The following is a 12331-nucleotide window of genomic DNA, read 5'->3' on the forward strand; positions in this document are numbered from 1 at the left end:
TTGGAAGGCACCTTGGAGGCCTTCTAGTCCAACCCCCTGCCCAGGCAGGAAACCCTACACCATCTTAGACAGATGGTTATCCAACATTTTCTTAAAAATTTCCAGTGTTGGAGCATTCACAACTTCTCAGGCAAGTCGTTCCACTTATTAATTATTCTAACTGTCAGGAAATTTCTCCTTAGTTCTAGGTTGCTTCTCTCCTTGATCAGTTTCCACCCATTGCTTCTTGTTCTACCCTCAAATGCCACAAAGGAGAGCAGGAGACATTTCTAAAAGCATCTTGTAAGAAGACATTTGTAAAAGCTAAGGTACAACTCTAGCCACATGAATTTAGAAACCAGATAATACTCCAAAATGTGCCAGGGTCAGACTCACTGACCTATAAGAGATTTTTTTAATAATGGGATCCTATTGCTCCTGCCAAAAGTTATGCGGTAGTCATAAGACCTACCAGATGTAGCAATCACTTTAATTCAGTCAGGGCATTATAACTACCTTTCTATATAGGAACTCCTGGGTACACTGCTGAACAATGTTCATTAACATTGCTTGCATGCTGTATATTTACAGAGGAAGTAGTCGCAAACTGTATTTTAGCTCCATCTATTGCCTTTTTTTTCAGGTGCATTTTCAAGATATCTGCTTATACACAATGGAAGAGCAGATTAAAGCAACAGACAAATGTGATTACACAGGTTTATTTGAGACTGTGTACATTTCAATCTTTCCCTGAGGACGCATTCCCCAAAATAAACACATAAACATAATCAATGGTGCATAAACCATTTTTAAAAATCAGTAGCACCAGTCTAAAATACTGATTAAGTTGGAAGAAGTATTTCTGTCCGGCAAAACATTTACTCGAAGATAAGGTATATTTCATTTTAAATCCTATTCATGTACAGAAGGCGGCACAGGAGGTTTATGAAAAAACTGAAGAAGAAAAATGTGGCCACATTTGTGCTAGGTAGTTTCCTGGGAGTCTTTTGTTTCAAATCTGTATGTAATTAAAGCTCATTGTTTGGGCCTGTTTTCTTGAAGGCCTGCCAGTATTGGCTTTAAATATAATTAACTAGGACTTTCATGCATCAAGAAGTCAACAGAAAGGACAGATGTGACACAGCAGAAGCTGCTGGTACTGAAACTCAATGGGAGAAAATGAGACCACTATGGCAGCAATGGGGCAAAGATATGAATTGATAAGATCAGCCAGAAAGTATATGGATCATGGATAATAGTGATATTAAATCACTGTGTATGAGTTAAACACTCCAAAACCTATTTCTGATAACTATAGTATGGCTATCCCCAATCTTGGCATCTTCCATAAATACATAACTTCAACTCCCCATCTAGCTTAGCATGGATTTTGCTGAGAATTCTGGATGTTTTGCTACTTGAAACATCAAGAGATTGTTATAATCTTACAAAAAAATTAGGAATGATGATCTCCCTCAAGACTTGATTCTTGTTGGTGGGGTCCTATGGCTACCACTTTTATACTCCTTGGGCTAGATCATGGGTGTCAAACTTGATCACGTCACATGATGCATCGTGACATTTTTTACCTTTGCGGAGCTGGTGTGGGCGTGGCCTGCATGTGATGCATCCGGCTGATGGGCCACCAGTTTCACACCCCTGTATTAGACTTTTTGAGTGTTTTCCCCATGCCAAAAATCATGACTTCAACATACTGGCAATTCTCCATTCACAAACTGTATTCAGTTTAAATGGACAGTCCTTCCTGCCTCCCCACAATGGTCATGCTCTTGGCTCTGTTCCTCATTTCTGGTATTTAATTTAATAATCCCCCTTTTTAAAATCCCATTTATATGTTCCACACATCTGAGAGTCACTTTGTTCCATTTACTGACTTGTTCAAATTGTTTTTGGGAATATACCATAATGTTGACATTTTCCATGCAGAAATAATAAAATCAACAATTCTAAGCAGGAAAAAACACCACTTTTTAAATCATTGTAGAAAAGAAAAAATGAGCAAAGTAGACAAAATTTAGATTAAAAGTCTGCCCTTAAATCTACTCAGACCCAAAAAATTAAGGGTTGTGTCAATTTTATCCAGATTTATATCTCTAACTGATAACCAGGTGTTAACAGTAAATTTTTCCCCATCTCAGAAGAATTTGACTCCTCATTTGAGTTGCTCTTCAAAGTGAAAAGGAACATCATTCAAAATACATTCAAGACTTCGCATGATAAGCAAAAATATTGATGAGGGACAGAAGAGATGCCTGTCATGTGGGCCTGAAATCAGCATTATCAACTCTGGTTACAAAGCCAAAGTTCTTGGAATGACATTGGTTTATAACCCAAACTCATGAATTGCCATTTCAGGTGTTTCTGTGCAATCTCAATATAAGCTTTTAACAGCACACATATAAATATTCAGTCTTAGATATTGCATTAGTGAGTAGAGATTTTTTAAATTTTTAATCGAAGATACCTACCCTGTTTCTCCCAAAATAAGACATCCCCTGATAATAAGCCCAATCGGGTTTTTGAGCACATGGCAATAAGGCCAAGCACTTATTTTAGGGTTCAAAAAAATATAAGACAAGGTCCTATTTTCAGGGAAACATGGTAGAGAAAAAAATCAAAAATACTAGTAAAAAATAAGTGGTGACAAATACTGTATATGTACAAATTTGTCATATATGTAAAGTCAATGGAGTTGAATAAAAGCATGAGATGTGAAGGAACAATATTGTTCTCTAGCTGTTCAAAAGCAGTCCTATGGCACTGAAATATTTGCATTAAAATAATTACTGTGATCTCTTACTCTATTTATGTACAGCCACTAAACAATCATATTGGTAAGAACATTGAACTATAAACAGATTGTAAGCTGCCCAGAGACATTAGCTGAGATGGGTGGCTATATAAATTGAATGAATGAATGAATGAATATAAATATAAATGAATGAATAACACAAATGAGAAATTTAATTTTGATTGCTGGTTATTGTATTAAGAAATGTTTTACCATACTAATTTCTATAACTGGATAATTCATTAATTCATTTTGTATGCCCCCCCTCATATAACACTTTGAGTAGCTAATATCAGATTAAAACAATTAAAATTAAAAATATCTAAAACTACAGTTTAAACAACACCACCAATAATCTTTCACTCAAACCAATACCTCTAAAGGCAGGCTTACCCATCATCCTGCTCCAAAACCCAAGGAAAAGTTGATGTTGTCAATATATTGTTAAAAGCCTACTGGGTTTGGTCCAAGGGTGAAATGCTACCAGTTCAGTCCGATTTTGCCATCCAGGTAGGGAGAATTTTGACTGGTTCAGAGAACCAGTAAGGAAAATTTTGATTGGCCCTGCCCACCTGCCCTCCCCCTCCTCTCACCTCTCCTATATTCTGTTGTTTATTAGCTCAGTTGATTCGTGTAGCAGAGCGATTGCCGCCTCAGCTGAGCTAAGAAACAGCAAATGAGTCTTAGTCTCATTTGCCCTCAGCTAGAATAATTCCTGCTTAATTAGAATAATAAAGGGAAACTTTCTGCAACTTTTTTTCCTGGGTCCCAGCAGATGACATTGTTTAGTAGAAAGGGCCCAGAGTATCCCTATCCTTTTGGGGGTCTGTCAGATAGGCAAAAATAATCAGAGATGCATAGTCCAGGAAATAACTGGTTCTGTATCAGAAAATGCTTTATAGGTGAATTGCATCTGAAAATTGATTGGGAGCCAATTAACTAAAGAAAAGTAGTGTTACAATGAATTAGAATGATGTGCATGTAATTATTTATGTCACTGGATTCTGAACTTCTGAAAGGTCTTAAAGGGCATGTTGAAGTAGAATTCATTGTAGAAATTAAGCAGGAATTGACCCAAGGTATGAGTAACCTTTAGTAAAAAACTTCTCAGCCCAAGAACAAAGGCAATTGGAGCATAAGATAGATTTGTGCAAAGACTTTCCTGGCCACACTTGCTCTGAGCAGAAGCCAAGAGTCCAGGAACCTTCCCCCCCCCCAAAAAAAAAGCTGAGTCTCCAGACTGCACATGAGTTCTGTCCAGACAAGAATTACTCCTCTTTCTACAATTAATGGTTCATTATCCACAGATATGGAGTGCTCTAAAATCCACAGCCACCTAATCATGCTAGAATTAAGCTGAAATCTGTTCTTCTATTCTCCAGATCTCATAGCCTCCATGATCTCTGGAGAGATCAGTATAGTGGTGGTTTGTCCAGCACTGCCCCCATTAATCTGTTGATGGTTTTGATGCCATTACTCATAAAAAATATCCTTGTGGACAAGAGAGTTGAGAGTGTAGTCATGATGTTCTTCTTCCTCTGAGGACAAGTCCATTTGATATTGTGAGAAAAGAGGTCTCAATGGAGATGGAGAAAGAACCTTGACAACATCACTTGATTTGTTAGAGATAATACTGTATATAATATATGAGTATTATCAATATGATGATGATACTTAACCCTATGGCCCAAATGATCTTACCCAGCAACTTCATCTAGAAGTTAAAAAAAGACTTGGGACAGAATTGAGACCTCTTCTCTCCCAATATCATTATCAAATTGTCCTCAGAGGAAGGAGAACCAGCACAATATCATGTTCATACTCTCAACTCTTTCAGCCAATCCACAAAAATATTTTTTATGATTAATGGCATTAAAGCCATCGCGAGATTAATGGGGGCTGAGCTCGACAAACCATCACTATACTGATCTCTCCAGAGATCATCAATAAGTGCAGTCAGTGCTACCTCATTATTACATCCAACTGTGAAACAAAAGGTCCAATTAATTTATTTTCTACAAATTCAGGATACTCTGAAGCTGTAACTTATTTTTTTTTTCAATAACCTTCTGTATATCATGAAGCAACAACATTGTCAAGGTAGCTTTAGAGCAATTATCGAAGAAGCCATTGAATAGAATTGGCAAGAAAGCCCAAAACACATCAGAATTAAATTAGCATACTATAATGTAAGTCTAATAATAAACATAACCTTTGAAATATGAAGATAACTTATAGAGCTTATAAAACTAAAGTCCATAATTCTGCCAGTGATGAAATCAACATTTTCATAGTTTTACCAGCTTCTGAATATGACACAGGCATTATTTATAACACACTGAATCAAAGAATCGGTATTCCACTTGAATTTAATTACAGGTACTGTAATTAAATAAACTTACCAAATAAACTTAGAATGCACAATTAACTAAATTCTGAAATTAGAACAAAACCCTTAGGGTAATGTATATGATACATACATATTTGTCTTTTTTTTTACATGTCATCATCAACTTACGATTACAATTGGAACTTCATAAGAATTTCTGTTATCTAAGCAATCACATGTTGTATCACATGACTGTATCACTAAGCAACAGCAATCTCGGCAATCCCAGTTGCTGACATTAACTGAATCCCACAGTTGGTGGATCAAAGTCAGTGGGAAAGCCAGCAGGAAGGTGAGAATCCCAACAAGCAGGTAGGTAAATGGTTGCTGCTGGATGGGGGAGAGAGGGAGTCCACAGGGTTCAGGGGAGGGTCAAGAAGAATGTATGAGGATGTGTGAGAAGTGCCATATGAGTCAAGGTGGTTGCACATCGATGTGTGAGTGATGTGAAGGGTGTGTGAGAGATGCAAAGATCAGGGGATGACGATGCTTGAGTGGCTAACATGATACAAGCTCAGAGGGCTGGGGAAGGTACAAAGGTGAGAGAGAATTACTGCACTGATTTTTTGGGAAAGCTGGCAGGAAAGGTAACAAATGGTGATCACATGATCATGGGGTGTGTCTCAACTAGACATAAGTGCGAATAGATTGCCAAGCACTGAGATCATGATCACATGACCATAGGACACTGAGATAGCTGTAACTCCAAGCATCAGTCATAATCATCATTCATTTAGCACCCTTATATCTTCATACAGTCATTAGAAAAATGGTCATAAATCGAGACCTGTATTCCAAGTGTTATATTGTTCATGGATCAAAACAAATCCAAACCATGACTAATTACCTTAATTTTATATCTGATCATAGATCCATCCGATTATTTAATCATCAGGTTCCTAAATGGCTGCACATCTCTTTCTGTAATATGCAGTCCTAGTGTGAGAAGGACAACTACCACAGAACTATTGTATATACCAGTGATGACGAACTTTTTAGAGACCGAGTGCCCAAACTGCACCCAAAACCCACTTATTTATTGCAAAGTGCCAACATGGCAATTTAACCTGAATACTGAGGTTTTACTACCTAAAATAAATGATAAACAGGCAGACTACAGCTAATTGTTCTAAGAAAAGCATGATAAATGTACTTTTATGACCCTTCATTTTTTTCTGCTTTTGAAATATTCCGTTTAGCATCAATAAAAAAGAAAAACTTTTGTAGTATCATTTCTCTCTTTCCCTCCCTCTCTCTCTCTCCCCCCTCTCTTTCTTTCCCTCCCTCCTCTTTGTTTTTTCTCTCTCTCTTTTTCCCCACTCTCTTTCTCTCTCTTTCCCTCTCTCTCTCTTTGCCCCCCTCCTCCTCTCTCTTTCCCTCCTTCCCTCTCTTTCCCTCTCACTCACTCACTCTCACACACACACACGCCACCCCACACACCGCTGCCATTCTCGTCCCAGCATTGAGTCAGCCAAGTCCTTCTGGCAAGGGAAGGTCTCAGCATCTGCGAGACTCCTACCGCCGCCCTCCCCTCCCTGAGCCAGATCTTTTCTGAGCACTCTGCCAAAGTCTCAGGGCAGCCGACCTCCCTTACCTGCTACCTCCGCTAGTGTAGACAGCAGGGGGGAGGGTAAGAGAAGGCAGAAGAGCCTGGCTATCTTTAGAAGGGAGATCAGGCAGACTCCCGAAAAGAGATGGGGGAGTGATCCTTGTGGAAATGCAGTAGGGAAGCAGGGTGAGTGTGAAGGGTCGCCATGACACAGGAGGGTGGGAGGGAGATGGACCGAAGAAGGGCGAAGCTAAAGAGTCTTCCTCTCCTTCTCTCCTTTCTATTGCTCTGGTGAGGGATGAAAATTGCAGGGGTTGATTTCAAGGGCCTAATCCTAGTATGAACCTTGGGGGGTGAGGGCATTGAACAGTGAAGGCACTCTGCAAATGATCTGAGACAATCCTGCCACAGGAAAAGAACACACCAAGGGCACCAAGCATGGGACGAGGAGGTGGGCAGTGAGGAATCCGTTATTGCTGCAGAGATAGAGAGCATTGTGCAAGATCCCTCTAGTCTATCTTACCACCACCACCCATTCTTTGCAATTAGGTCTCATCAATGCACAGGTTATTTGCACATGTATCTGTGTAATTTTTTAAAGAAGACAAGCAAATGACAACTACCGGAAGGAATCGGGGGTGGAAAAAGCAAAAGGCCAGGCAGGGTTTTTTGAAACAGAAGGAAAGGAGCGGGGACCATTCGCAAACAGGCCCCTGGCTGTTTAGCAACTTAAACAGGAGGCGCAAAACAAAACCGCATCCACCAATCAGAGCCCTGTTCTGCCCATGGCTTGTTTCGATGTGTGTCCGGCAGCATTTCGTCTATGCTGGGGCGATAGCATGCGGGCCTACAGAGAGGGCTCTGTGTGCCACCTCTGGCACGTGTGCCATAGGTTAGCCACCGGGGTATATACAGTAAGAAGGTGAGAGGCAAAAGCTGGCTGAGGAACTCTGGGATTTGAAGTCCACAAGTCTTAAAGTGACCAAGGTTGGAGACCCCTGTAGTAGTATATCCTTCATTTTGGAATCTTCAGATATATTAGATTCTGGCAATCATAATTCTCAGCTAGTCCAACACATCAGAAGCGCCCCGGGCCTCAAAAGGCTAATGTAATAACTGAAGTTAGTGAAGTGCATTAATTACTTCAAAATATATGGAAGAACAGCATTTTTTATTCTTAGTCTGCCTCGGCTTTGGAAAAAATCAGTTAAGTGTTTGAATTACATTTTTTCTGGACTGTTTAAGAAAGTCTGTTATATATCAGATATCAAAGTGGTTTTGGGAAAAAAAATGGCCCAGGATTGTTAGCATAATAAATAAACCACTGCATTCACAGTTTATGAGCAACTCTGTGATTAATGACCCAAACATCTAATTTTATCCAACTCTGCACATTGGGAGCTGGGATCCTGCTGGACAGGAACATCATTATGATAATAACTTTTTGCCTGCCTCAGCAATTGACTGCCTTATATAGAAAACACCCTGATTGTATATTATGATAGCATTTTGCCTCTTCCTTTTAATTAATTAATTCCTTAATTGTAAGGATTGATTCCAAACCAATTAAATTGCAAGATGCTGTGGGTTCAAAGGCAAAAGGGATGTCCTGAGCTGGGGACTGATGAAGTTCCTGGATCAACAAGTCTTGTCTAAAAAAAGAAATGATACTTCTGTAACTCATGGGGCCTGAGGAGCTCAGTGACCTGCATCAGAACATCTGACAAATGTCCCTCCCTTCTCTGGCAATAAATGCTTTTTCAAAATAAATTACAAGTTTACTCTCTATTCTGCAGCTTGAAGTAGTTTTAGCCCATAGCTAAACAACACAAGAGACCCTCTCACTGCAATCCATCCACAATACTTTTTTGTGTTTATAGGAAGTTCCTTACTTACAAGCACAATTAGGATCAGAATTTCATTTGGTGGTTATTAAGAGTCAAGCCCATTTTTATGACCTTTTTTGCCATGGTTGTTAAGTAAATCATTGCAGTTGTTTTGAATTTATGGAATTGTTAGAATATGCAACAATGAATGTTAAAAACAACAGAGAGACAGGGAATATAGCAAAGTGCAAACCAAATGTCAATGAAATATCAATTCAGAATCGATGTATCACTTGGGTATAAATTTAACATTAAGTTAATTTTGACAAAAAATACCTCTTAATTTCAAGCCTATTGGGCACTGATAATTCTTTCCCAACAGAAGCTGAAAGGTTTATTTGGAGATGTGATATTAAAAATGCAATATTGGTGCATAATAATTGGTTCATAATTGGTGTTAGACTGTTTCCCTTACTGGAAACAATAAGACTGGAGAGAAGTTATTTTACATAGTAATTCTATTCTGGAACATTTATTTGTAAATACTCAATGTTATCAATAGTTTGGAAAATTAACAGGAAGGAAAAAAATGGATATTGCACAGTTTTATGAGTATTATTGGAAGGATAGCCAATATTTGAAGAACATCTTTCTCTCTTTCTATATTTACATATATTAAACTTTCACCTTTGGGGGCCCTAAACATTTGCATTGTACATGCAATTTTATCTTTAATTTTCCATTGCTTTTTTATTATGTACATTGAGTTAAAAGGTAATAACTTGTCATGGATATATATATATGTAAGATTCAGTTTATTATACAAGAGCTTTAAGTTTCTGATTTGGACTCTCCTGTTTTTTATATTTCCATACTAAATAAAAAAATAATTTAAAGAGGAATTGTTTATGGGGAGAGATAATTGGAAAGCTGAATTCATATAACTTGATTAAATTCAAGGATTTTAACGGAGCCAAACTGTATCTAGCACGTACAAACTACTTCCTGTTCTGGATGATTTACATCCAGGAAAGTAGCAGTCACTTCCATAATGACCAAATTGGCATGTTTCCTGAAACGTTTTATAACAATGTTAGGATTTTCCACATAACTAATTGTGTACATGCAGAAGACACTCAGTGGATCTCAGAAGAACTTTCCCTCTTGGAGTGGGGCAATGTTCATCAAAGAGATGGCTCAAAAATTAAAACTCCCCTTAAGTTTAGTTGTAGCTGTCTCTTGTTCATTATATATCATATACACAAACTTGTACCATAGAGCTGTGCACTCAAAGCTATGGAGGAAATCGTAAAGCACAACCTTAAACAGATTCCTGTGGATGATGTCTTACCTAGAGATCTTTCTTTTGTTTGATTTGTTGACCTCACAACTGGAAGACTTGCTCGAGTACGGCTTCCCCTTGCAAAAGGAGACAGGGCCTCCGCTTCTGACATGACTTCCAAGGAGTCAACAGATACCTCTGACAAATATTCAGCTTGATCCCCCAAGCTGGGCTGTGGACTTTGGGAAAGCTTTGGGCTCCTTGTCTGTAAAACAAATAAAAACAGAGAGCAAACTTTTAATAATGTTAAAACCCTTCTCTGAGGGAATGATTTCTCCCCCTCTCTCTTGAAAGATAAAATACTGGTCAAGTTGGTGAATGCTCAAGGTGACTCCCTCCCTCAAGGTGCACGCTATTTATAGAGATTGTCCCAGGGTATTCCATTAAGATTTTTTTACTACTGTACACCCAAATTCACAAAATTAATATTTAAAAAGCACCTAAGGTTAAAGTTTTACAAGTCAGATGGATGGCAATTCCATTTCATGATGCTTCAACAATTGTTAGTATTGTAATAACAAGAGAATAGAACTATATACCGATATTTACAGAACTATATACCGGTAAAGGTAAAACTGACATGCTATGATTTAAAGAGTTACCTTTCTAAGTGCTTTTAAATCTGCTTTCAGTAATTTCAGTAATTTCAGTAATATGAAGATCATTTAGTAGCTTAACTACTAGCTCTTACAGTTCAGTAAAAGGACAAATAAGAACCAGGTTTATTTCCAACTATGATGTAGCTGATTGCACCACTGGGCTCCATTCTACCTTCTCCCACACAGAGTTATAAATTTATTTAAAATGATGAATTTCAGATCTAACATGGACTCTGAAAGGACTTGAGGAGACCAATCCAGAAAGGACAACTATGTCCTACGAGAAAAAGGCTTGCAGCAGCTGAGTTTGTTTAGTCTACTATAGAAAAGATCAAATGGAGATACAAGAAACAGACAGTGTCTTTACACATTAGAATGGCCAAAGAAGAGGGTAGAACCCAAAACTGATGAATGGAAAAGTGATGAAAAGGAAGAAGGTTTTGGTTGAATTTCAGATGCAACTATGTAATCATAAAGATTATTCGTGAGTGGATCAAATGGCTTCAAGAGGTTTTTAATTTACTGTTGATATTTAACTTTGGACAGCCATATCCCAAATAAGTTATTATTTGAGACAAGGCTCTGAATTTGAATATCTATATCTAAATCTGTATGTATGTATGTATGTACTTATGTACGTAGGTATATGTACACACACAAACACACACACATTTTTATTTATTATTTTATATACTGTCTTTATTCAGAACCTCAGCCATATATGTATCTCTTCTATTTTCGCCCACAATAATCCTGAGACATTAAATCAGACCAAGAGAGAAGGACTATCGAAATTCACTTAAGGTACACTCCTTAGTTAAGGACTAGAGGCTGTATTTTCCCACACTTTAATCATTATACAACGTGGGATAATGACTACTAAGCTTAAGAAAGAACCAATAATGGAGCATCATTTATAAGCAATATAACCAGAGAATAAATTAAAGCCTCTCTTCTGCATTATCCAAGACTTTGAATTTATTCCCATTCTAAGTTTTCTTTTCTTTTTTGATTAATGTCTATATTTAGAAGATTATAAAACATTGTTTAGATAAAGTTCTGATTTTAAAAAAGAAAGAGAGCCATACTGCTGACAACTGCCCTTTCCCCTAACATTTTGCTTTAATGGAAAGAGGTTAGCTTGCTGCACAAATAGCACAGATCAAATTATACTCCTTCAGTGACCTTGCCTGAATTAGCAACTTTTGCATTTTATTAGATTTTCATTAGGTTGCCAAAGTACTTCAGCCTTCTTCCCGCTATCTGTTGCCAACTTGAGTCCTCATAACATTCAGTACCTTTGAAATACTGCATCGCTAGAGACTTCCAAAATTTGCATCATTATGTTAAGTATTATCAAGGGCCTATAACAACAATATTAGCAGAATATTGTGATTTTTTAAAGGGTGTTTCATAGAAAACTAGGTTTTATGCAGCTCCATAAGAAACCAAACCTCATCCCCACCCCACAAAAAGTTCACTTAAATATGGCCTATTTTTGATCACTAGAGATTTGCCTCTTAAGACAGTGGTCACCAACTGGTGGTCCATGGACCGCTGGTGGTCTGCGAGAAAATTTTGGTGGTCCACAGAAAAATTATTTGCATTTTTTATATTGCACTAAATCAGGGTCTTCAAACTATGGCCCCTAGGCCGGATACGTGCAGTGAACATTTGTGTGCTGCAGAGAGTCTCCCCCTTTGGAGTCTTTTTGTGTGGGTTGGAGTGGGACAGAAATTCTGACTTACGGTCTGCTTCAGCCTCCTGGTGCGGGTCTTTGGGCAAAGGCTGGAGGGAAGTGCCGCTGTGGCAAGGAACTGGAGGGCCTTGTTCCA

At 38.1% G+C, this 12331-nt stretch overlaps 1 protein-coding gene across 18 annotated transcripts in view; it reads right to left on the bottom strand.

Annotated features, from left to right (window-relative positions):
* Window positions 1–12331, bottom strand: part of KIAA1217 (KIAA1217 ortholog) — a 221920-nt gene that overhangs the window by 98648 nt on the left and 110941 nt on the right. For all 18 annotated transcript variants that reach the window (XM_058184027.1, XM_058184046.1, XM_058184034.1 and 15 more), the window contains one exon: window positions 9907–10102. In XM_058184027.1, coding sequence (XP_058040010.1) covers window positions 9907–10102 — 196 coding nt within the window. The remainder of the gene's footprint in view (window positions 1–9906; window positions 10103–12331) is intronic.

The sequence above is a fragment of the Ahaetulla prasina genome, chromosome 4 (assembly GCF_028640845.1).
Source record: "Ahaetulla prasina isolate Xishuangbanna chromosome 4, ASM2864084v1, whole genome shotgun sequence".
In the NCBI taxonomy this organism is placed as follows: domain Eukaryota; kingdom Metazoa; phylum Chordata; class Lepidosauria; order Squamata; family Colubridae; genus Ahaetulla; species Ahaetulla prasina.